Raw genomic sequence first — 26,388 nt, forward strand, 5'->3', positions numbered from 1 at the left:
TAACCAGAGTTCGACTTGTGCCACAGACTTTTTGACTCCCAAGACCTTCTTAATTACCGGTAATTATTACTACTCAAATCCTTTGGATTACTAAAAGAATAAAACACATTGAAAACCATACATTTCCATAAGCATCGCATTTTATGAATTTTACTGTTTCCCCATTTTTTGAACCGTGTTAGGCTTTAGAGAATTCTAGGAACCTGCAGAACATTAATCTGCATCAAAGTTGAATTTCAGAGCAAACAGTCGAGGTGCAAAATCTGCCATCTGCACCACAATTCTGCACAAGACCATTCAATAATTACAACTTTAAGCAAAGGTTCATTTATTATCAAAGTACGTATGAAGTATAGAACTCTGAGATTCTTCTTCTCCAGATAGCCATGAAACAAAGAAAAGTTCAGAGAGAAACAGAAAACCGCCCCCAACACGATCAACAACTCCCCAACCCTCCCCCCCGCACAAAAAGCAACAAGAACATTAACCCCCAAATCCCCTTCCCCCATGTAAAAATAATGAGAGGGACTTCAGGCACAGCCTCCTCTTCGGCAGCAGAGTGATCCCACCAGCAATCAGAAGGCCTTCAGCACTCGCCCCTGCATTCACCTTAATATTTTGACCTTCATTGTCTCTTTAGTCAGCAAAATGGAGTCGAACATCGGCTCACGCCCGTCTTGTACTTTCTTCACCTCGAGATTTGTGCTTGTTGCTTCCTTGAATCTTCTTGGAGACAGCAAAACGCTGGATTGCTCAAGCGATCTCCAAACTGGAAATTGCAGCCTCTAGCAGATCTAGAAACACATTCAAGATGAAAAACAGACATAAAAGAAGTGAGATATACAGTTTTGTGATCTATCCAGAAGAACAAAAGAGCTTTGCTGCTCATTATATTTGATGAGAAGGGAGCTGGATTTATTGCTTGTTCTCAGTACATTTTAACAAATAAAATGTAACCAACCAGTGGTAGCTACAACAAAATGAAATAATAACAGTTTTGATCTGAAGACACAAGAAAATGTACAGATGCTGAAAAACAGGAGTAACCCATGCAAAACACTGGAGGAGTTGAGCAGGTCAGGCAGCATCTATGGAGAAAAAAGAACAATATATTACAGAGTTGACATTACGGGCCAATATAGTTCACCCAGACTGGAAAGAAAGAGGGCAGAAGCCAGAGTAAATGATGGGGAAATGAGGAGGAGGGTGAGCTGTCAGGTAATAGGTGAGTCCATGTGAGGGGGGAAAGGTAGGTGGGAGCAAGAGGAAGGGGATGATCTGAGAAGCTGAAAGGTGATTTGTGGAAGAGGCAAAGGGCTCAAGCTGAAGAAATATGATAGTAGAAGATGGCAGCCCATGGCATAAAGGAAATGAGGTGACAAACCAGAGAGAGAGGGGTGTAGGTGATGGGCAGATCGTGAGGTCATGTGTTTCAGTTTAGGATATTGTTCAGTATTGAATAAAAAGTTCACTAAATGTTGTGCAGGTAAATCACCAAGCAGGAATATGGAAAGTAACCAGGTGGTCTGGATAAAACAAATGCTTTTGAAAGATGGTGTGAGTTAAATTTGGAAGGGATGATTTATCAGTCCTTTTGAGAACAAAGGAAAGCCCACGTCTGATATGGAGACACACGAGAGACTGCAGATGCTGTAAATCTGCAGAATGCGGTGGAGGAGCAAATGGAGACATGAGAGAGACTGTGTGTGTTACTCTATATTCGATTTGATTTTCTCCCCTCCCCAAACGGTACTCTTATAAATCACGGACAGACAGTAACATACAACACCACTGCACTGTTTGTTTGCAAGTTCCACATGCTGCATTCATTTTAAAGAGTGCTCTTGAGAAATAGATGATATCTCTTCCTGCCATCACAGGGTCATTTGTTTTTTTTTAGTTTCAAACATACAAAAAACTCTGAAGTCTGCTTCAGTGAATTGTGCAGAATTGCAAAAAGGTTACAGAATGGTGGGGAGACCATGCGGCCCATTGAGACTGGGCTGGCTTACTGCAGCTCCATACGTGCCTTGTTCTTTTTGAAAGTCCACAGTGGATTCCATCTCCCCCTGTCAGTGTGTCCAGATTCTTGCTCACTAAGTATTAAATCATCTCACTCTTTGGTTCTTTTGCCAATCAATCTCATTTCCCGTCCTCTGGATTTTGATCCTTCGACCAATGGGAGCAGCTTCTCTCTTTCTCTTCTGTAGACCCCACATGATTTTAAACATCTCTTTTAGACTCCCACACAATCTCCTCAATTCCAAGCCAGTTTTCCCAAAGTGTTCATATAGTCAGAGGCCACTCATTCCTGGAAGCATTCCAGTGAGTTGCTTCTGGACAATTACCAAAGTATTTTTGTTTGTCTGAAGCTTTGTTTCATGATTACTTTTAATTAGTTAAAGATTTTCCCACCACCCACCATTGTTTCCCTATGACACCCCCCTGCTCCTCTCCCCTCATCTCACTCTTTCAGTGAGAGTCACAAATTCACATCTTCTCTACCAGCTGACCTAAATTCTATGAGACACATGCGAAGACTAAAATAAAGCCTGTTGAGGGCAGACAAGCTATGAGCCAGTCACCATTTATAACTCGACATGAGATGAACACCACAAGAGTTCATGATGTGAACTACAAAGTCAACAAACCTTCACCTCCCCAACAATGAGCACATCTACACGAAGCGTTGTCATAGGAAAGCAGAATCCATCATCAGAGACCCCCACCACCCAGCTCATTCTCTCTTCCCATCAGGAAGAAGGTACAGGAGCCTCAAGACCCACACCACCAGGTTCAAGAGCAGTTATTACCCCTCAACCATCAGGTTCTTGAACCAGAGGAGGTAACTTCACTTGACTTCACTGAACTGTTCCCTCAACCTATGGACTCAATTTCAAAGACTCTTCATCTCATCTCCTCAATATTTATTGCTTGCTTACTTATTTGTTAGTTTATTTATTATTCCTTTTTGTATTTGTACAAAAATAAAAACTGGCAGTCTACCCTGTTGGTGCGGTCTTTCATTGATTCTATTACGATGATTAGATTTATTAAGTATGCCAGCAAGGAAATGAATATCAGGGGTGTATATAGCGACATATCTGTAGTTTGATATTAAACTTACTTTGCACTTTGAACTTTGACTTTGACCAAGCTTACACCAATCAGTCAAGCCTGTGGCTTGGGACTGAGCTGAATGAGTTGGAGTTGGATGGTCTAGGTCATGCGTGATGCTCACCTGAGAACTATGAATATACTGTGCATGGCAAATGCCACGAGGAAGATCTTCGTTTCTGCTAAGTTTAATTTGATTATTTTTATTAACTTTGATAGCCACATTCCTGACTTTTGGTCACCACTGCTGAAGACAGAAGGCAGAATGTACCTTATTGTCATTTACATTGGAGATATGAACACTTTGATATAATTTTACAAAGAACTAATGCACCACCTGCTTTAATAATGAACTCTGCAGGACTAAGTGTAGCCTCTGATGTCTGGCATCGTATGGCATCAGCAGAGAAGGTCCAATCCGCATGCTGTGTTAAATCTGATTTACAGCACCTGCTGTAGTTGGCCTCAATATCCTAGGCTAAGAAGTGACACTGCAGATCTGACTAAATAGGGCAGGGTGGGGTAAAGTTTCTATCTGTGTGACTGTAAGATTAGGCCCGGGTAAAATGAAAGCCAAGGTTGCATAATCTTTCTGCACTGGAATGGAGTGTGTGCACCTGAGAGCAGGACAGGAGAATAAAGAACAGCTTTGAGAATGCTCCACGTTTACAAGGGGAGAGAACTCTTTATTTATTTTAATTAAAATACCAAATAAAAAAAAGAATAATTTCACAAGCTATATCTTAGCAGAAATAGAATGCTGAAGTTACTTTTTATAACAGAAACCAATGGTAATCGAATGACATTTTTCTGTTCACTATTATAACAAGTAACTTTCTATTTCCATGTGTCAGATTTCCTTCCCTCGCTCGATTATCAGACTATACTATGTCATCTGGACAGGTCCGTCATTACGATTGATAGTAGCCTGGACTCCAGATACAATATTGTGCACGTTAATGAATTTATCCATGACTGGGATCACCGAAGAATAGAAAGCGTAAACCATTCTGCACCTTGGCAGAGCATAGGCAGTTTTCCACGTTTGTGCTTCCGTGGATTTCTGATACACACTCCCAACATTATCTAATTCAGAGTGAATTTCACATTAATTAAAACGGATTGAAAATTAGTTTTAATGTGTCAGGTTTATTAAGTAGAGTCAGTTTGCATGTAATGGAGAAGAAAAGTTGAACCATTTATGAATGGAAATCTGGGTAAATAGATCCAAGTCATATTTTCCTTTCCTGCAAAATTGTTTAACTATATGCTACTAAGTTCCTTTCAAAAATCCTCTATTTCTTTACCTTTTGATTTCAGGGAGAAAATCCATTATATTCGGACAGAAGGAACACTTGGTCTTGAGAAGCTGTCATGTGATGCGGATTTGGTTATTTTGTTGAGGTAAAACGATTTTATTTTGGTCTGTTATTTTCCCTGACCTCCTTAGTTGATCATTGACATAGTTGTGTGACTGCACCATGCACAGACGTGTTTTGAATATTATTTGAAAAACTTAGTGAAATGCAAATTATGAAGCTGTTTCATTTTACAGTCAGCAAGCAAACACACAGAATTACATTATAATCAAGGCTTCAGTTCACTTTAATCCTTCACTAATACAAAGCAAAAGTAATCAACTAATTATATGTAATAAATAAATCAGAGGTCTGATATAATTTACCTAGTTGTCTGGTTATCACAAGCCTTTATTTTGAGTAGTAAATTTTCTCTCATTATTTCAAGGCCCCTTTCCCAACCAACTAACTTTCTTATTACTGCCATTTACATCACTGGTGTTTAGGGCAGCAATGAAAATCCATCTCTGGCAAAGCTCAGGGCTTCCTTCATCATGTCAGTGGATTCCTCTCCGTTTTCACCACTGTCATGTAAGTCCTAGGTGGAGACTCAGGAATACTGTCGCACTGGGATGTAGAAGGATTCTTCATTGCTGTTTCCATAACAATTTTGTTAGCCCTGAACTGAACCCCTGAACCTGGAGGATTGGTAAACCTGAATCTGGCTTCTACCCTTTGACCTGTTTGGCATGGGTGACCCTAAAGTGTAAAGCCCTGACTGTAGCCAACATAGCTCTCTGGGTCATTGAGGCAAGCAACCCTCCAAATCCAACGTCAAGGGTCATGGTCCTCTTGGAGGAAGACCAACTGAGCAAAAACAAAACATAAGTTGATGAATATTAGTAGAGAAAAAGATTTAAAAATTAGTGGGACTAATGACCCACAAATCACCTGGATCACATGTCATGCCTCCTCAGGTTTTAAGAGGTGACTGTGAAGGCAGCCAACATTTTATTTTGATATCAAGAGTTCTTTAGGTTACCAAAATTCTGTGGTTCAGAGGGTATAAAAGAGAAAGAGAAACAGAAAGAGAGAGAGAGAGAGAGAGAGAGAGAGAGAGAGAGATAAGATAAGATAATAAAATAATGTGGCTGCTCCTGACAGCAGATTTCTGTGAAGGTATTGTTACTGAGGTGGAGACATATCATACATTGATTGTGTACGAGACTCACACATCAGGATTACATGTTGAATATTATGTCCTGTTGTGATTACTTTCTTCCCCTATTCCTCCTGGCAGGACATGTTGAAATAGTAATTAGATGATTTGTAATTTTGAAAGAAAATTGGGATAGGTTTTGAGGAAAATAAACTTGCAGGAATATGATTAAAACAAGGGGAATGGAACTTACTGGATTGCCCTACAGAGAGCTCGAATGGAGCAGATAAACTGAATGGCCTTTTTCACTGCTGCCATACACAACGATCTGCCAATCTGAACCCACAACAGAGGGCTCAGAATCAGAATCAGGTTTAATGTCATCAGCATATGTCGTGAAATTGTTAACAGTAGCAGTACAATGCAATACATGATAAATGTAGAAAAATAAATAAATTAATAAATTACTGTGTGTGTGTTTGTATGTATGTATACCAAATAGTTAAATTAAAAATAGTGCCAAAACAAAAATAAATTTAAAAAAAAGTGAGTTAGTGTTCATGGGTTCAATGTTCATTTAGGAATCAGATGGTAGAGGGGAAGAAGCTGTTCCTGAATCACTGAGTGTGTGCCTTCAGGCTTCTGAACGTCCTGCCTGATGGTAGCAATGAGAAGAGGGCATGTCCTGGGTGACGGGAGTCCTTAATGACTTGTGAAATTTTATAAACATAAGCAAACTGTGGATTGTTGATCATCTGTTTAAATAATGATCTTGAGTGAAGTGGGTTGGAAAAGGGATAGTTAAGAGAAGTTGTCAACAGGAGTATTACGTTCCACAATAGAAATGATATTCTAACATCGGCATTGAACTGTGATTGATGATAATCTGCCTTCTCTGCTTGCCTTTGATGCACATTCAGTGTGTAAGCACTAATACACTTACCTAGCTATTCACACAGATCATTAATATTATGTTGGAGCTCCCAGAAACAAAAAGAAATCCATTACTGAGTCCACTCTTGTGCTCTATGACTTATATTTACCAACAGTCAAAAAAGCTACCTGGAGTGTATGTCCTGTTTCTGGATTAAGATTCATAATGTGTGGTAAAAAAAAAATGTCATGCCAGAGTTCACTACTGGGTAAATTTGAAACCATTGTAAAACGGTATCATTTAATTTGAGTTCTCTACTCATTCAATGTCTGATGTGCGAGTCGTTATCTCTCTCATTGATTCCTCTTTAACCTCCTGGAGTCTGTTACAGTCTTCCACACTCTTCACTATTCCCCGCAAGTTTCATATTACTTGCAGACTTTGGAAATTATTGAATGCCACCTCACTAATATACATCAAAAAGAACAATAGAACTAAAGTACATTTTGGCTGGAAATTATTTGATGCAATAGCAAAGCACTAAGTGGTGGAAATCTAAAATAAAAGAAGGAAATGTGGACAGTGTCGATGGGTAAAGGAAGAAGGTACATTGCAGCTCAACGACCTTCCATCAGAACTCACTCCACAGCCTAGCCGGTTGAGTAATTCATCATTCTCCTTCTGCAAAGCAGTCAGTTTTTGTGTATTTTCTCTCATACCCAGCTCTTTCAGAAGTCAATAATGCTGAGTGGCCATGCAACTCCAATTTTATACCTCTAGGGATCAATCCTTGGCTTTGGTACTGTGCTTTGAAATGCGATTCTCAGTCATTTGAACAAAGACCAATTGGACAATGATGCACCATCAATAACTCTCAGAGACTGGAAGTGAACGATAGGCTTTTATTAGCAGCAAAAGGGACCACGACATCTCGGAGACTGAGGGAGGAGCAGTGCCCCAATCGCCTTTATACAGGGGTCTGTGGGAGGAGCCACAGGAGCAGTCAGCGGAGGGGCATGTCCAGACAGGTATACGTAGTTTACCACAGACATCCAACAGATAGATCAGTAGATAGGTCTTTCTTGTGACAATACAGTACCATAAGCATTTCCTAGCCAAGTTCTATGAAAAGGTGTTAACCTCAGGAAGATCTCAAAACATATTTCTCAAAAGTAGGAAGTACTGACAAATAAAGCAATGCTGAACTGTTTAGTTCCAATGGCTGTTCATCATTTTGATCTTGGCTATTTGGTACATTAACTCTACTCATCTTTTCACCATCTCTTGATAGCAGAGCTAACACTAATCAGGGTTGTCAATTTCAGTTGATCCACTTTCTACAGCCTTTTGAAAGGGAAGTGTTTCGGAGTTTCAATGCTGTGAGCAATCGCATATTTCCCAGAGATTTATTGTTTGTAATAAAGTCTTTTTTTTCCTGTGCAACATATACAAAATGCTGGATAAATTTGTATTGATTTGATTTATTTTCATATAAAACCATGCCATATGAGACTAATTCCTTCTGAGAGACTTGATGAAGTTCTTTATATTGATTATTAATTCTGTGCCATATCAGAATTTAAACTAACTGCTCCCCCCCCCACCCCCAATCATTTTCAGAGCTTTCAGGGCTAATGTGTTTTGTTTTCCCTGGAACAAGGTTTAATATCTCATTCATTTGTCTATGTGCAGGAAAAATGAATAGTAAAACTGGATGCATTTGCTTTAATGGCCAGTCAATGTAAGATAGACACAGATGGAGTTCAGAATTAGATGGAAACAGGTTGATCCAAAGTGATTATTGTTGAAACTTTTAAGAGCTAAAGAGGTAGCGAGGGAGCACTGAACTTAGGGTCCTCAGAATTAAAAGGAAACAAGGTACCCAAAACAACTGATGGGCTAAACTCATAGCCATTGAAAATCAAGGAGAACTATCATAAAAGTTTAAAATAAAAGACCTTAAAAAGGGGAAAATAGTGACAATCCTCTTGAAGAAGCAGAGAGATCAATATTGCAGGACGTCAAAATGAAAATGGCCTTAAAAGGAAAAAATGGATTTTTTAAAAGTATTGTTTCTATTTTGTTCAGTCTGAAAGCTGTCCTGAGAACATGAATTAAGATGTCAAAATGGCATGGAGTGGTGAACCATCTCCACAAGTATATCAATTTAGCAAAAAGATAGAATGACATTTTCTGTGTTCATATGACATGAAGATACGTCACATTAAAAAAACAGAAATAATTGTTCATCCCCTTCAGTCAATTAATTTTGAAAACTCTCTCAAGCAACAATGTTGACCTGCTTTGGGGATATTGAATGAAAGATGAACTTTGGTCTGGTCCCCAGAAATATCTCCTCTACTCTTCTGCAAAATAATGCTATTGAAATCAGTGACATGTCCTTCCAAGAGAGCAGACAGAGCCTTGGTTTAATGTGTGTGTGAAAGGTGATTCATCTGACAGTACATCACTCCCTCACTACTACACAGAGTCCATTTTAATTTCCACATTTGTACTTTTGCAAAAGGTTTAGACAGAAGATCTTCAGGATTGTAGCAAATGTAAAGAGAGAGAGGTTGAAGAGCCATTCTTGGTTTGAAGGCTGGAGTGAAGAAATCACATTAAAACCACTGTTGAAGCAGAGTCATTATATTCTAAAATGACACTGGGTGAAAGAGGCTTGGAAGGAACCATGGAATAAAAGCCTGATTAATCAGAAAGGTGGTTTTGGCCTGGGATGAGTGTTTCGAAATTTATACAAAATTACCATAAGATTATTACATGGAAACCATCCATTCTGATGTTTTTAAATAAAGCAATCCACATAAGTATGATTAATATTAGGGAAATCAACATTTCCGGAGTAATAACTAGAATACGAAGAAAAAAAATATTTACATCATTTGAGGGTTATACCGAAGTGGTGTAAAGAGGACATTTGCACTGTTCCTCCAGAGTTTCCCTTGATGTACCATTAAACATATTTCACCTTTCAATAAAAAGGTCTTGTAATCTTTCTGAATTCTCCATCAGAATTAATTCCTTCCATTTTCTCCATTTTATTAAATCCCTTGAAGATTTCAAAGCTGATTTACTGAGGTACTTAAATGATTCAGTCAATCTGAAATTTGTGCATTGCTGCCATGGCCAGCTTTTATTGTTAGGTATTTTGTAGATGTCACTCTCTGCAGTGTTAATGTGCTAGTGATAGAAGAAATGAATGTTTGGATAAGATGATAATCAACCGGACTGAATTTGTGCAGCTCTTTGTAAACATGGCAGACCTGGGCCATTGCTAAGGACTATCTCATGCTACAGAGCTGGATAAAACATTACTTCCAGTTAAGAAGGCATGACTGAATGTGTGCAAAAGCTTCTGGTAGTCAAAAAGTTAAGAAATCTGACTAAAAACATCACTAAAAATACATTTTCTGTGGTAAATCGTGTTAAATTATTGCCTCAAAGAGTGAAGGGGCAACCGATGGTGAGGTGAGTTCAGGGCATGAGCTGAGGCAGCGTGTCGTAGAGTCATTGCAGTTGGAGTTCTGATGCCAGTACAGCTCGCCCAGGAGTGAGGTTGGATCTCTCTGGACACTGAAAGGAGAAGTTGGGGCCTGGGCAGAGAAGATCCGATGCTCTTTCAACTGGCCCGGGTGTGAGGTTGGATCATTCTGGGCACCCTGATCTGAAGAGCCTAAGAGCAGCTTCAGGCTGGGCAATGGAATCTGGGCACAGAGCAAGTCATTGGGCAATGTGGTCTAGGCCTGGAGCCTTTAAGTGCAGTGGTGTCTGGGTCTAGTGCAAGGTACATTATGCTGTTCAAACACTTTAAATGCCAGCTGATTTCACTCACTCCATGATCTTCACTCCTCTTTCCAGGGCACCGGAGCCAGAGCCTTTTGCTGTTCTGTTGTTGGATCAATTTAAATGCTAGCCCAGGTGAACTGAAAAGACAGGGTGTTGGTCAGGATGAGAGGTGAATTCACTCATTCTCTGCTGTTATCTCTCTGGCACTGAGGCTATGAAGACTGACTTGGCTGCTGTGCTCCATGCCTACTAATATGGTAAACTGATAAGCAAGGCTTTGGGCCTACTCTGGGCTGCTCCAGGGTTCAGGTCAATTTTGGTTTGGAATTGCTGTTGTTCGCTTCAAATGTTTGCATGATTTATATTTTTTTTTCTTTCTCTTGTGCAGCGGGTGTTGGTCTTTTATTTTTATTGTTCTTTTCTTTAATTGGGTTCTTTTGAGTTTCTTGCTTTGTGGCTGCCTGTGAGGCCCGTCAACCCCTCAAGCACTTGCGATCACATGTACTGAACCAGCATAATATCCGAAAAGCCATGAAGTGTACAAAGCAGTAGTCCTTAGTAGTCTATTATAAGGCTGTGAAACCTGGACTGTATATAGAAGGCACCTTGAAATGCTAGAACTCTTCCATACAGATAGCCTGAGATCAATCCTGGGCATCGTAACCCCAAATTGGAAGTCCTCGACAGAGCAAAGAGCACAACCATTGAAGCAATGATCCTGCAAGCCCAGTTTTGCTGGACAGGCCAGGTTATACGTATGGAGAATTCCAGAATACCCAAGCAATTGCCATACAGAGAGCTGTCATAAGGAAGAAGAAACAGGGGGCGACCTTGTAAAGGGTTCAAGGACTGTGTGAAAGCCAACCTCGTGCATGCTGACATTGCTCCTCAGCAACTTGAGTGGAGTGCTCAGGACTGGACTGGATGGCGTGCCCCAGTAAGACGAGCTTGCAATAACTTCAAGAATAGTGGCTGTGCAGAACTGGCCACTGTTGGAGAGAGGAGAAAAACAGCCACATCAGCTGCTCCTACAGTGGCTGGACAGGTTACCTGCTCTTACCGTCAACACTCATGCCCTTCTGAACCGGACTGCAGAGCCACCGCAGAATGCTCAACTGGTGAGCTGCACAGACAAACATCATCGTCAGAAACGACTGACACACTGTGAGCAAGCAAATCTCAAAGTTGTATGATTTATACATTCGTTGATAATAAATGAAAATTGAACCTTGAACAAATGTGTTGCATACATTTCATCTTGTATGTTTCTACAAACACTTGGTTTCTGTTGTGTATTTAATATTTCAGAATATAATTGAATAATATTTTAAACATATTGTTTGATTAAGCATTCTTTGTTGTTTACATAATACATTGAGGGTTATATGTAAAGGTACTTAAATGGCATACGTCATTATGCTGCCGCATCATGCAAATTCGCCTCACTTAAAGTAAAAATGAAGTTAGACTCACATTCCCAGCTCTTTTGTTTCCCTTTCAATTAGTTATTGTATTTTGGAGTGGCAACCAGGTAGTTTTAAGATGAACACGAGACCTACCTGTTGAAGTACAGCAAGACTGTTGAGTCTGAAAAAAGCACAGTGAGATGTTAGAGGTTTTTAAAAAAAGTGCAGTGAGATGTTAGAGGTTTTTTAAAAAAGTGCAGTGAGATGTTAGAGGTTTTTTAAAAAAGTGCAGTGAGATGTTAGAGGTTTTTAAAAAAAGTGCAGTGAGATGTTAGAGCAAAAAAAAGACAAATTCGTAGGTTCGTAAACAGTGAGTACTGGGTGATAAGAATTGTAATTTGTTTTAAAAGAGCAGAAATGGCTGGCCACGTCAGAAAGAAAGACTCATTTGATTAAACAACCGATAACTGGAATAAGTATACTGAGCATGTTGTGCTGTACTTTTGAAGCAAATGAAATAGTCAATGAGAAGAGAATGCTAGTTTTGCTAAGTGCCTTGGGTACAGTTTGCTTAGAAATTTGACTGCTCCAACCAAACCAGCTGAAATGAGCTTTGCTGATATCATGAAAGTGATGCAGGCACATTGTTGATTGCAGAATGCTTTAGGCTTCATAAGCAGAGTCACAAGGAATGCGAGCATGATTGAATTGAAGAGATAGCCTGAATATTGTCAGCTCAGTGATGCTCTGAGAGGTCATTTAGTTTGTGGAATCTTATAAGAGAGCATTCAAAAATGGCTCCTAACTGAAGCACAACTTACGTTTAAGAGAGCAGATAAAATCAATGGAAACAGCAGACAGAGACAGAGTCATGAATGAAAGTGAGAGTAAACAAAATTCCATTGTCTAAACAGTAATCAGCCCGGCCAAGCGAATTGTGTGACTGTTGTGGCAGGGATTAACATATACCAGACCTAAGCAGGTTTAAAAGTGAAACTTGTTGAAAATGCAACAAAGTAGGACACAATGTACAAAGAACAGGTTGGGCAGACAAAAATAAATGGACAGCAGAGGGAAGAGAAAAAGATAAAAAGTCAAGTTGCAGGTTCAAAAAGAGCACTCATTTGCATCCTGTTGATGAAAAATATGATAATTTCCCACTGTTGATGTCAGTCTCACCAGCCTATAATTTCCTGGTTTATTTTTAGAGCGTTACTTAAACAGTGGAACAACATGAGCTATCCTTCAATCCTCTGGGACCTCACCTGTTGCTAAGGATGATTGAAATATTTTGCTTGGGCACCTGTAATTTCTACACTTGCTTACTACAGGACACCTTTGGCAGAAAACAGCCTGTCCCAATCCATACTTGCCAAATCTGTTCTGATACCATCAAAACTGGCCTTTCTCCAGTTTAGAGTTTCAACCCGAGGACCAGGTCTATCCTTCTCCATAAATATCTTGAAAGGAATAGCATTATGATCACGAGATGTGAAGTGTTCCCCTACACAAACTTCTGGCACCTGTCATGTTGCATTCCCTGACAGTAGATCAAGTATTACACACTCTCTGTTTGGGACTTCTATGGACCGATGAAGGACACTTTACTGAACACATCTAGTCCTTTTACAGTATGGGAATTCCAGTCAATATGTGGAAAGTTAAAATCACATACTAGATGGGTTCCCTGTAGAATTTTATAAATCATTCTCTTCACTTATTCCTCCTCAGTTACTTTCAGTATTATCTGACTTGTTTAATTACTGCAAATTGCCACCCTCTTTTAATGAGGCATCTATTATTCTTCTATTAAAAAAGGGTAAAGACCCAACAGAGTGGTCCTCGTATAGGCCAATTTCTTTGCTCAATGTTGATGTAAAGATCTTAGCTAAAGTTTTGGCTTATAGATTAGAAAACGTTATTCCCTCTATTATCTCTGATGACCAATCAGGTTTTATTAAAAACCGTCTCCCTTTTTTTAACATTCGGCGTTTATTTAATATTTTATGTTCACCTCCAACTGGGATTCCTGAATGTGTTATTTCCCTCGATGCGGAGAAAGCATTTGATCGTATAGAGTGGAACTACCTTTTTGCAGTCTTAGAAAAACTTGACCTCGGTCAAAGTTTCATCTCTTGGATCAAATTGCTGTACCTATGTCCTACTGCTTCTGTTTTAACTAATTTTCAGAAATCCCAGGTATTTAATCTCAAACGTGGCACCCGTCAGGGATGCCCCTTAAGTCTCTTTCTCTTTGATTTGTCTATAGAACCTTTGGCGATAGCATTTCAAAATTGTCCTGAATTGACCGGGATTTGGAGAGGGGGTGTTGAGCGTAAAGTTTCTCTTTATGCTGATGACTTATTACTCTTTCTCTCAAATCCATCTGCATTCCTACCTCCAATGTTTTCACTTCTTCACCAGTTTAGCCAGATCTCTGGCTATAAACTTAATTTACATAAGAGTGAACTTTTCCCAATTAATAAAGAAGCACAAGAATTAACATTTCGTGATCTCCCTTTTAAAGTAGTCCATAATCAATTTACTTATCTTGGAATTACAGTCACAAGGAAGTTTAAAGATCTCTTTTGTGAAAACTTTGCCAATCTTTCATATACTATAAAACAGAGTCTGGTACAATGGTCACCTCTAAATATGTCTTTGGTAGGTCGTATTAATGTTGTTAAAATGTATGTTCTCCCCAAATTTTTATACTTATTTCAATCTATCCCAATTTTTATTCCTAAATCTTTTTTTGATTCCTTCGACTCTATTATTTTGTCATATCTGTGGCAGAATAAGTGCTCTAGAATTAATAAAGTTTATCTCCAAAAATCTAAAAAAGAGGGTGGCATGGCTTTACCTAACTTTCGTTTATATTATTGGGCAGCTAATATACGTTGTGCTACCTTTTGGTCTTTCTTCCATGACCAACCCGAGTGCCCTAATTGGGTGGCAATGGAATTGAGCTCCACTAAAGAATTATCTATCTTTGCACTTCTTGGCTCTGCACTCCCTAGTAGTCTGTCCAGATTAATAGCTAATCCTCTTGTTAGACACACTTTGCATATATGGGCTCAGTTTAGGAAATGCTATGGTTTCCATGGTTTTTCCGTTTCCAGCCCTGTCGTACATAATCACCTTTTTTTACCTACTACGTACGATTCAGCATTCCATGTTTGGTATAGGAAGGGCATTAGACTTTTTGAAGATCTTTTCATTGATAATGGCTTCGCTTCTTTTCAGCAGCTCTCTGATAAAAGTTCAATCTGCCCAATGCTCATTTTTTTAGATATCTCCAAATTAGACACTTTATTGCTCCTTTAATTCCTAACTTTCCTGAAATGCCTGCGAAAAATGCTATAGACTTATTTCTTTCCATGAATCCACTAGGTAAAGGTTTAATATCAATTATTCAAGATAAATTAGCAGCCTTACGACGGGCCCCTGTGGATAAAATTAAAATGGCATGGGAGCAGGATTTAAATACCTCCTTATCTAATGAGAGTTGGGACTCAATTCTCAAATCGGTTAACTCAACCTCTCTTTGTGCTCGCCATTGCCTTTTACAGTTTAAGATTGTTCATAGAGCCCATATGTCTAAATCTAAACTATCGCGATTCTACCCTAACATTAGTCCGCTTTGTGATAAATGCAAGAGGGGCGAGGCCTCTCTCATTCATATGTACTGGTTCTGTCCTAGCTTGGAGAAATTTTGGAAAGATGTCTTCACTACGTTATCGTGTATTCTGAATCAGCACCTCAAACCAAACCCCTTAATTGCTTTGTTCGGTTTCTGGGGCGAGACAGATTTACGTCTGAGTCCGACCAAATGCCGAAATTATCCTTTGCCTCTCTCCTGGCTAGACGCTTGATCCTCCTTAGATGGAGAGATGTTGCCCCGCCCACTCATGCTCAATGGCTTAACGACATTATGGCCTGCTTGGACCTCGAAAAAATTCATTATTCAGTTCTTAATTCGGATCTAAAGTTCCATAAGGTCTGGGGGCCTTTTATCGAGTACTTTCATAACCTTCCTCTTGACTAGGGTTTTCTCTTTTCGGTCCCTTGCTTTCAGCTCTTTTTTTTTCTGGTAGAAGGCATTATTATCCTCTGTTGCTAAGTGTATTCACAGTCTGGGAGTTTGATTGCCCTGATTTATGTTCTCTATATTGTGTTTTGGTTGGTCTGGAGTTTTTTTTTGTGTTGTGGGGCTTGGGGAGGATACTAAGCTTACTTGTCTTAAATTTAGGTGCTTTTTTTTTAAATTCTCTTTCTTTGTAACATATTGTCATTGTATGCTTAATTTTGCACTGTATTAATGTTCCTCATTTTGATTTGGGGTTTTTTTAATTTGTAGAATGTATAAAAAAACTAATTAAAAAAAAATTTAAATCACGTACTATATAACCTTATGTTTCTTGCAACTGTCAGCGATCTCTCTACAAATTTGATCCTCTAAATCCCACAGACTGTTGGATGGTCTATAATATAATCCCACTTATGTGATCATACCTTTCTTATTCTTTGGTTCCATCCATAGAGCCTCACAAGACAGGTTCTCCAATCTGTCCTGACTGAGCACTGCAATGACAATTTCCCTGACTAGTAATGCCACCCCTTCCCCTTTAATCCCTCCCACTTTGTCGTACCTAATACAATGGAACCCCAGAATATTGAGCCATTGTTCCGGTCCCTTCTTCAGCCGAGACTCACTAATATCCATGTGTTGATCCATGCCCTGAACTCATCTGCCTTTCCTACAATACTGCTTGCATTGCCATGCACACAGCTCAGAACATTAGTCACACCATGCTCAACCTTTTGATTCCTAACTTTGTTGGGGTCTTAATGACATCTGATGTCATAACCACTGCACCCTCTGTTCTTTCACTCTGGTTCCTATGCCCCTCCCCCACCCCATGCAGCACTAGCAAATATCCTGCTAGGATATTAGATCCTTCCAGTTCAAATGCAACCACCTCTTCTGTACAGGTCTAATCTTCCCTGAAAGAAAGCCCAATGATCTAAATATCTGATGCCCTCCCTCTTACACCAACCCCTTAGCTACATGTTAAACTGCATGACCTTCCAATTTCTCACCTCACTAGCACGTGGCATGAGTAGCAATCCTGAGATTAGAACCCTAGAGGTCTCGCCCTTTAACTTGGCACCTAACTCCCTGAATTCCCTATGCAGAACCCCATCACTCTTCCAACCTACGTCATTGGTACCTACATGAACTACAACCTCCCACGTAAAGAATACTGAGGACTCAACCCTTGCACCCAGGTGGCAACATACCATCCAGTAATCTCGATCTCATCCACAGACCCTTCCGTCTGATCCCCAAATGAAGGAATCCCTTATCTCTGCAGTTTACCTCTTCTTCCCTCTTCCCTTCAGAGTCACCAAGCCAGACTCAGTGCCAGAGTTCTGACCACCGTGACTTTCCTCTGCTATGTCAACCAACCCCAAACAGTATCCAAAATGATACACCTGTTCTTGAGGGGGATGGCCACAGGAGTATTCTGCACTGGCTTCTTAACCCCTTTCCCTTTCCTGTCTGTCATCCAGTTTCCCGTGTCCTGCACCTTAGGTGTAACTACCTCTCTGTATGTCCTGGCTATCACCCTGTCAGCCTGCCGTGTGTTCTGGAGTTCATCCAGTTCCAGCTCTAGCTCCTTAGTGCGGATTGTAGAAGCGGCAGTTGGATGCACTTCCCACAGAGTCATCATCAGGAACACTGGAGGTCTCCCTGCCTTCCCACATCCTGTAGGAGAAGCATTCAACTATCCTGCCTGGCATCCAGACTGTTCTAACTGTGCAAGTGTAAAGAAGGAAAAGAATAAACAAACGAGGAGAAAAATATCTACCTACTGCCTTTTCACCTTTTCTCTCTTAATCCTCTCCTTGCTAAAGCCTCTAATGCCCACTCTATACTCTCCACTTCAAAGATGGCCACTCCCACAATGGCTTTTTCACTTGTTCCTGACGTTAGTTATCCCACAAGAGTAAAAAAAGCCTCCACAGCAATTAAATCTTTAGGCCTGAATGGGACAATTTAAAATTCACAATGCTGTGAATGTCTATATACAGTAGTTGTATTTCATAGTATACTGTATATATAGTTGAGATGCATTCTACAAACCCCATTTCAAGAAAAGTTGGGATATTTTCCAAAATGCAATAAAAACAAAAATCTGTGATATGTTAATTCACGTGAACCTTTATTTAACTGACAAACATACAAAGAAAAGATTTTCAATAATTTTACTGACCAACTTAATTGTATTTTGTAAATATAAACAAATTTAGAATTTGATGGCTGCAACACACTCAACAAAAATTGGGATAGAGGCATGCTTACCATTGTGTTACATCACCTTTCCTTTTAATAACACTTTTTAATTGTTTTGGAACTGAAGGTACTAATTGTAGTAGATTTGCAATTGGAAATTTTGTCCATTCTTGCTTGATATAAGACTTCAGCTGCTCAACAGTCCGTGGTCTCCATTGTCTGATTCTCCTCTTCATGATGCGCCATACATTTTCAATAGGAGATAGATCTGGACTGGCAACAGGCCAGTCAAGCACACACACTCTGTGTCTACAAAGCCACGCTGTTGTAGCTCATGCAGAATGTGGTCTGGCATTGTCCTGCTGAAATAAGCATGGACGTCCCGGGAAGAGACTTCGCCTTGATGGCAACATATGTCTCTCTAAAATCCTAATATATGCCTCAGAGTCAATGGTACCTTCACATACATGCAGCTCACCCATGCCGTGGGCACTGATGCACCCCCATACCATCACAGATGCTGGCTTTTGCACCTTTCGCTGATAACAATCAGGATGGTTGTTTTCATCTTTGGCACTGAGAACTCGACGCCCGTTTTTTTCCGAAAACTAGCTGAAATGTGAACTCATCTGACCACAGCACATGGTTCCACAGTCTTTCGGTCCATGTGAGATGAACTCGGGCCCAGAGAACTCGCCGGCGTTTCTGCATAGAGTTGATGTATGGCTTCCTCCTTGCGTAATACAGTTTCAAGTTGCATTTCTGGATGCAGTGACGGACTGTGTTAAGTGACAATGGTTTTCCAAAGTACTCCCGAGCCCAGGTGGCTATAATTGTCACAGTAGCATGACGGTTTCTTAGGCAGTGCCACCTGAGGGTTTGAAGATCACGCGCATTCAGCAGTGGTTTCTGACCTTGCCCTTTACGCACTGAGATGTCTCTCAATTCTCTGAATCTTTTCACAATATTATGTACTGTAGATGTTGAAAGACCTAAATTCTCTGCAATCTTGTGTTGGGAAATATTTCCTTTGAACTGACTAACAATTCTCTGTGAGCCACGACCCATCCTTGCTTGCAAAGACTGAGCCTTTGATGGACGCTACTTTTATACCCAGTCATGATACCTCACCTGCTACCAATTAGCCTGCTTAATGTGGAGTCTTCCAAACTGGTGTTACTTGAATATTCTGTGCAATTTTCAATCTTATTTTAACTCTGTCCCAACTTTTGTTGAGTGTGTTGCAGCCATCAAATTCTAAATTTGTGTATATTTACAAAATACAATTAAGTTGATCAGTAAAATTATTGAAAATCTTTTCTTTGTATATTTGTCAGTTAAATAAAGGTTCACGTGAATTAACATATCACAGATTTTTGTTGTTATTGCATTTTGGAAAATATCCCAACTTTTATGGAAATGGGGTTTGTATATTAATTGGAAGTTCACAGCTAAGTAGAGTGGAGTGTAGTGCATTTGATATTGTAAATATATTTGATTAAATATCCTTTGTTGTTTACAGAACTCATTGTGGATTATATGTAAAAATATGTAAAGAGCATATGTCATTTTGCTACCCCATTCTTACGCACTTCACTTAAACTAAAAACTGGTTAGACTCACATTGCCAGCTCCCTTGTTTTCTTTTCAATTGTTTATTACACTTTGGGGTTACAATACACAACAGTTTCTATTTACAGACTGATGCTGTCAGGTTTAAAATTATTTATAAAATTCAAATGCTATATGTTAATTGTAGGTCTTTATTATGGTAATATATAGAAGAACAATATTATTTGGATACATGTAGATTACACTTGCTTCAAGTAAAAACTTATGTTGAATTCCTTTTAGGAAATTTTTCGAATTGATGCTAGTATGATACTATTGAAACCAGCAGCAACTCAAGGCATGCAGAGTTAAACATAGAAGTTTAGAAGTCACTGATATGAACACACTTTTGCTTTATGGGTGATCTTATTGAAGTTGTCAGAGGTGCAGCCAACGTAGAATTTATTTTTGTAATGTGGAGTCTCACTGTCGTGACAGAAAATTTAGATATTAATATTATTAAAATTTAAACCAAATTTGATATTTCAACTCCAGTCAAGTTTATTGTCATTTCGACCATAAACTACTGGTACAGTACACAGTAAAAATGAAACAACGTTCCTCCAGGACCCTGGTGCTACGTGAAACAACTCAAAACTACACTAGACTATGTGAAACAGCACAAGGCTACACTAGACTACGTAAAACAACATAAAAACTACACTAGACTACAGACCTACGCAGGACTATATAAAGTGCACAAAACAGTACAGGGCAGTACAATAATTAATAAACAAGACAAGAGGCACAGTAGAGGACAAATTACAATATACTAATAAATGACGTAGATGTCAGTCTAGACTCTGGGTATTGAGGAGTCTGATAGCTTGGGGGAAGAAACTGGTGCACAGTCTGGTTGTGAGAGCCCGAATGCTTCAGTACCTTTTGCCAGATGGCAGGAGGGAGAAGAGTTTGTGTGAGAGGTGCCGGGGTGGGGGGGGGGTCTTTCCACAATACTGCTAGCTTTGCGGGTTCAGCATGTGGTGTAAATGTCTGTAATAGTGGGAAGAGAGACCCTGATGATCTTCTCAGCTGATCTCACTATCTGCTGCAGGGTCTTGCAATCTGAGACTGTGCAATTCCCAAACCAGGCAGTGGTGCAGCTGCTCAGGATGCTCTCAATACATCCTCTGTAGAATGTGGTGAGGATGGGGGTGGGAGATGAACTTTTCTCAGCCTTTGCAGAAAGTAGATTCGCTGCATAGCATATATTTTGCTATGTAACTTTCTTTTCACACCACGTAAATGTCCAAGCACTTTTCTATTACATCCAATGACTTACATGTGATGTATGTTGCCTCCTTTTTCACTTCCTGCTTTGCCAACTGTTATGTGCTTCTGATTGATATTTGTTCTGCTGTTTTGATGGGCAGCACAAATCCCCAAATGGAAGCAGCAAATTGCAGTGCTTGTAGCTCTGAAGACACCACGTTATAAGATCAGGATCAAGAACATTCTATTGACACTGACCACAGAATCCAGCTGGTGTTTATTTTAATATTTTTCTGAGTACGAAGTCTTACTTATGTTCACGTACACGAAGTAAGTTTAAAATTCACATTGCATTCTGAAAAGAAAATGCTTTTGTCTATAGCAGTTGTATCACTTGTGCATATGGCAGTAAACTCAATTTTGAGTTTGCCCCTTTCCAAAGCAGATTGCCAAAGAAATCAAATGTGGATTTATGCTCTCTCTTTTCTTTCAGCCTCTTTGAAGATGAAATCATGTCCTATGTTCCAGCGCATGCTTTGTTTCACCCAGGATACAGCTACTCTCCCCGGTGCTCCCCTGGATCCTCACCTCAGAATTCCCCAGGTGAACTGTGTTTAGTGTTGGAATCACATTGAAGCACATCTGCACATCATTATAACCTCAGGCAAATAAACTAGCGTAGGCCATGCAGCACACGATCACAACTGGAAATTTCATTCAAGGTGGTCATTTTCAATCAAACAAAAGTGAGCAGTTCTTAAAGTAGATGCGTACTGCATCTCTTCTGGAACACCACAGATTCAACTCTTTTTATCCAGTAGTTCAGTAGTAGTTGCACTTATTTTTCTTGGAGTTAACTTTCACAGTAGATCATGATCAAAGCCTAAGGATCAACAATAGTGCTACAAGCGAACCTGAAGCTGACACACATTGTTGAGTCCTGTCAGACTCCGATCAGATAGATTGGCTCTTAGGATTGTTTATGTCAATCTACACCATTGCATTATATACAGTTATTTAAAGGCCAGTGTGTAGATGGGCACTAATTTATCAAACAGATTATAGTATTGTGCCATTTATTGCAATCTGTCATATAGTCTGTAGCACAGACATTGAGAGAAATCATGTCACAGAAATGGGTACGTCCTGATTTTACCTCATGTCATAAACTAGAAACTGGAAATGATGTTTTGAATGTTTTATTTACTAGGTATGCAGCGTGCAAGTGCAAGGGCCCCTGCACCGTACAGGAGGGATTTTGAAGCGAAGTTGAGAAATTTCTACAGAAAGCTTGAAGCCAAAGGTTATGGGCAAGGACCAGGAAAGATTAAGTAAGGACACCACATCTATAATTTCCTCATGCTGTTGTTAATGAAATCTGTTTTACAAACTCAAGCAGCAGCATGGAGCTTTGGGAAACAGAACCAAGTAGAAATTTGGCATAGGGTTTGATTGAAAACCACTGAAAGTATTATCCTTAAAACTAATGGGGCAAAAGTTGGCAAGAACATATATTTGTGGTAACTGCTCAATATACTGAGGGCATTAGTAATCTTTAGCTGTAAAACACTTGGGTATTTCTAAGGTTATAATGAAATAATGCATGAAGGCATATTTTATTCTTCCTTTACAAAAATGCACCTTTTTTTTGTAAAAGGGATCTCTATTTGGTGAGAGTAGAAGTATGTGAGAATTGTATTAAAATTAATGACAGATAGCTCAGTCAACAGTGTTTTGTAGTTTCATTTTTGAAAAGTGTCTTGTGAAGATTAGGTCAATTTAAGAGACGTGTTATTAAGCAATTCAAAAATGTACACAATTTCTCCAAGAAAAATTATTTGGTATTTTCCAAATGGGTGATACATGTGCTTTCAATTACCAAAAAAATGAAATTCCTTAAGTGACAATCCCACCGGCAACAGTTCTTCACAGCCAATTATTTCTATTACCTCACTTTAAGCACTGTTCTATCCGTTACAGGTTAATTATACGGCGGGATCACTTGCTGGAAGGTACCTTCAATCAGGTTATGGCCTATTCACGCAAAGACCTCCAACGGAACAAGCTGTTCGTCACATTCGTGGGAGAAGAAGGGTATGGATTCATTAGCCTGCCACTGATTAAACTTTGTTTACTTTTTGCTTTACATTAGTAATTGTTCATCAATACTAATGGGAATACTTTTGTAACCTTGCCAAAGTAACTTTATAGAAAAGCTCACTTTGATCACTAAAACCTTATTGCAAACTGTTCCTACCTCTGAATAATCTATTTGTTTTCTGGTGAAGATTGTAAATTCCCAGTAAGTGAATATGACCTCATAACATCTAATACATATTTATACATGATTTTTACAGCTTCACGGTTCCATATGATTTAAGATTTGCCAAATAATATGAAATCCTGTCCAAATAACAGCATTCAAGAATGTACGTACAATATTCCATGAATGTTTTCCTTATAATGTAAATCCAAGGCAAATCCACAGGCATGCAGGGTCAATCCTGGATTCTCTTATATCAATAAGTTTTAACAGTTCACTCTTCATGCAATAAGAATTGATCCTAGATAGTCCTGTTTAATAAAATGTGATTCTAGAGACTTAGTTTTCAATATTTCCTAACACTTTACAACATGCAAAAATTGTTTTCTTACGAGAGTCATGGGGGTGAATTGTTAACGGAATTCTCCCGGTAACTTTAACTGTGTTGGGAAATAAACAGTGAACCTCGCTGGGAAATACTAATGACAGGGTTGTATCTCAGTTCTGCTATCCAACTTGCTTTATAAAGAATATAGCCATAGGCTTTATTTTATAAAATGTGCAGTCTGGGAAAACCTCACTACCCTGAGGCTTCTGGATGTATTGGAAGCCAAAATATTTTTAAGTGTTATATGCTGAATATGATTGAATATGCCAAACTCCGTGTGGCAATCTTTTGACTCCAGTGATGGGTTAGTATGAAGTTAAGTGAGCACCAAAGAAAAAGCCTTTTTTTAGAACTTTTTATCCTCTGTTCCACAAAGGATTAGCAGAGCCTGCACAGCTGGGGTGAGGCTGCAAATCAAACAATTGCTGAGTTGACAAACATTTTGTGCAGGCACATGCTTGCAGTTACAGATGCCATGTGCCCTTTAAAAACAAAGTGAAACCACTATATTCACATGGCAAGGGAATTTGAAGCAGTACACTTCAAATCTCAAACAAGAGAAAACCTGCCAATGCTGGTAATCCAGGCAGCACACACAAAATTGGTGAGTCCTGCTGAAGGGTCTTGGCCTGAAACATTGACTGTCCTTTTTTTCCCATAGATGCTGCCTGGCCTGCGGTCTTCCTGCATTTTGTGTGTGACACTTCAAATCTTCCTTATTTGGTTATGTTATTGCCCTGACTGCAATGCAACTGTCAACTGACGTCATGGCAACGTAGCCCGTGATTACAAAAACTGCAAGCTCACTGAATGCACAACAAGTGCAAACTGTTTTCTGTTGTATCACCGATAGAGATCTTTCTTAGTCATCAAAGATCATTCACTAATGAGAAACACAATTGCCATTTTGAACTATTTAACAACTCTACCAAGACATTCAATATTACCACTGGGGCATTGCAATAGATCTCAGAACACTGGGAAGCACAGCATGTAAATACTCCTGTTTAAATTAGTTTTGTACCCTCAGTGACACTTGCTTGTTAATGAAAATATTGAATCGGCCAATTATGTGGCAACAACTCAATGCATAAAAACATGCAGACATGGTCAAGAAGTTCAGCTGTTCAGCCCAAACATCAGAATGGGGAAGAAGTGTGATCAAAGTGACTTCGTAGAGTGATTGCTTGTAACAGACAGAGTGGTTTGAGTATTTTAGAAACTGCTAATGGCCTGGGATTTTCATGCACAACAGCCTCTTGAATTACAGAGGCAATTCTGTGAGCAAAAATGCCTTGTTAATAAGAGAGGTCAGAGGTGAATGGCCAGACTGGTTTACTCTGACAGGAAAGTGGTAGTAACTCATATAACCAAGTGTTACGACAGTGGTGTGCAGAAGAATGTCTCTGAATGCACAATATATAAAAGCTTGAACTGGATGGGCTACAGCAGCAGAAGACTACAAACTTATGCTCACTGGCCACTTTATTAGGTAAAGGAGTGGCCATTGACTGTACTGTTGAACAGAAGCATTCTGAGCACAGTCCAATCAGGAGAAATACAAAATAACCTCTAAGATCTCTGCATAAAAGGATGTATTTAACAAATCAGTATTTCACATCTGGGGGCACATCTTCAAACAGGATGACCAAACAGCTAGAGGAAACAGGTCTATTTAAAAAACTGTAGAATTAGCTCTTAAGAAGAAGTAAGAATCGTTTGTACAATCATAACCTGTGTCAAGAGTGCCCACTAATTTCTACCTCTTTGAGTCTGGTAGGTTTTTGCCAATCTCTATTCCCGTTGCAGCAGTAGAGACAGGTAGGCCTTCATGGACTGATAAACAGAGCTCAAAGATTCAGAAAGGCAAGACCATGCCTGAGCTATCCCTTCAGCATTGAGCAATAAACAGTGCTGAGGAAAGTTCTGTGCCAAAATTCCATGCAGTTACTAGGCAAGCTCAAAGCTGAATTCGGGATCAACCTCAAAATAACCATGGAAGTGCCAAAAAAAAAGTATTTACTGGAGGTATAATGTCAGGGACAAAGATGGAAATAAGAAGTATAATTGTTTATTTATTTCCATAAATGCCTTGGTTTCAAGAACTGACTTCAGAGTTTTAGATATGTTATGCTTGTATAGAATATTCACTCGTGAAGTTCAGTGCAGGCAACTGCATTTTAGTTCACAAGAAGGAAACAGAAAGCAACATGCAAACTCTTGAAAAACATGTTAAGCTAAGTAAGAACAGGTATGGGAAGGGTGGGGTATAGGAGTTGGGCACTGACAGCTCACAAATTCCCAACATGTGGATATGGGTTGGGATCACAGTTTCTCAAGGGTAAATAGGGGATTGTAAAATAGGTGGATTATTGGTTAAGGGACCTGGGGCATAGCATTTGTGGGGTGAGGAGGCAGAGAGACGGTGAGGGAACAAGATTGGAGATGAGGATGCCAAAGTTTGAGGGGAATAATTCACGGATAGGCAATGAACAGTGTGGTGAAGGAAATCAGTGGGTCATCTATTTGGGGAGGGAGGGGAGGGGAAGGAATTGGCCTTGATGTAGGACTTTGACCTCCACTGTTGACAATTCCTCCCCCCCCAACAGATATTGTTTGACTTGCTGAATTCTTTCAGCAAATTGTACATTCCTCTAGATTCCAGCATCTGCCAACGCTTGTGTCTCCATTGACCAGACATGTGTTGTGTGGTGCAGTAGGTAACCCATAACTGACCATTAATCTGTATTGTTAAGGAAATTAATACTTTTAAAGAGAACTTGCTCTTAAATCCTTCACTAGATTGTGGTACCATTTTCTATGATTTGTCTTTAAAATGATGAGAAAACTTGATGAAGGAATAAATTATTTTGTCACTCAATTACTCTTTATTGTAGCACTTGTAAGATCACATACCATAAAAAACCAACACCATCTCAAATTTCAAGTATT

The 26,388-nt window shown here is 39.4% G+C and overlaps 1 protein-coding gene across 2 annotated transcripts in view; it reads left to right on the plus strand.

The window, feature by feature from the left end:
* The window catches only part of LOC132395570 (E3 ubiquitin-protein ligase HECW1-like), a 437,822-nt gene that overhangs the window by 340,440 nt on the left and 70,994 nt on the right, over positions 1-26,388 (plus strand). The window contains exons 18-22 of one of the 2 annotated variants that reach the window (XM_059972369.1): positions 4,438-4,521; positions 21,279-21,388; positions 21,996-22,116; positions 22,766-22,879; positions 24,098-26,354. In XM_059972369.1, coding sequence (XP_059828352.1) covers positions 4,438-4,521; positions 21,279-21,388; positions 21,996-22,116; positions 22,766-22,879; positions 24,098-24,137 — 469 coding nt within the window. In that variant the 3' untranslated portion in view covers positions 24,138-26,354. Of the gene's footprint in view, positions 1-4,437; positions 4,522-21,278; positions 21,389-21,995; positions 22,117-22,765; positions 22,880-24,097; positions 26,355-26,388 lie in introns of those variants that run through there. The other variant, XM_059972368.1, reaches the window with a different exon arrangement.

The sequence above is a fragment of the Hypanus sabinus genome, chromosome 6 (assembly GCF_030144855.1).
Source record: "Hypanus sabinus isolate sHypSab1 chromosome 6, sHypSab1.hap1, whole genome shotgun sequence".
In the NCBI taxonomy this organism is placed as follows: Eukaryota; Metazoa; Chordata; class Chondrichthyes; order Myliobatiformes; family Dasyatidae; genus Hypanus; species Hypanus sabinus.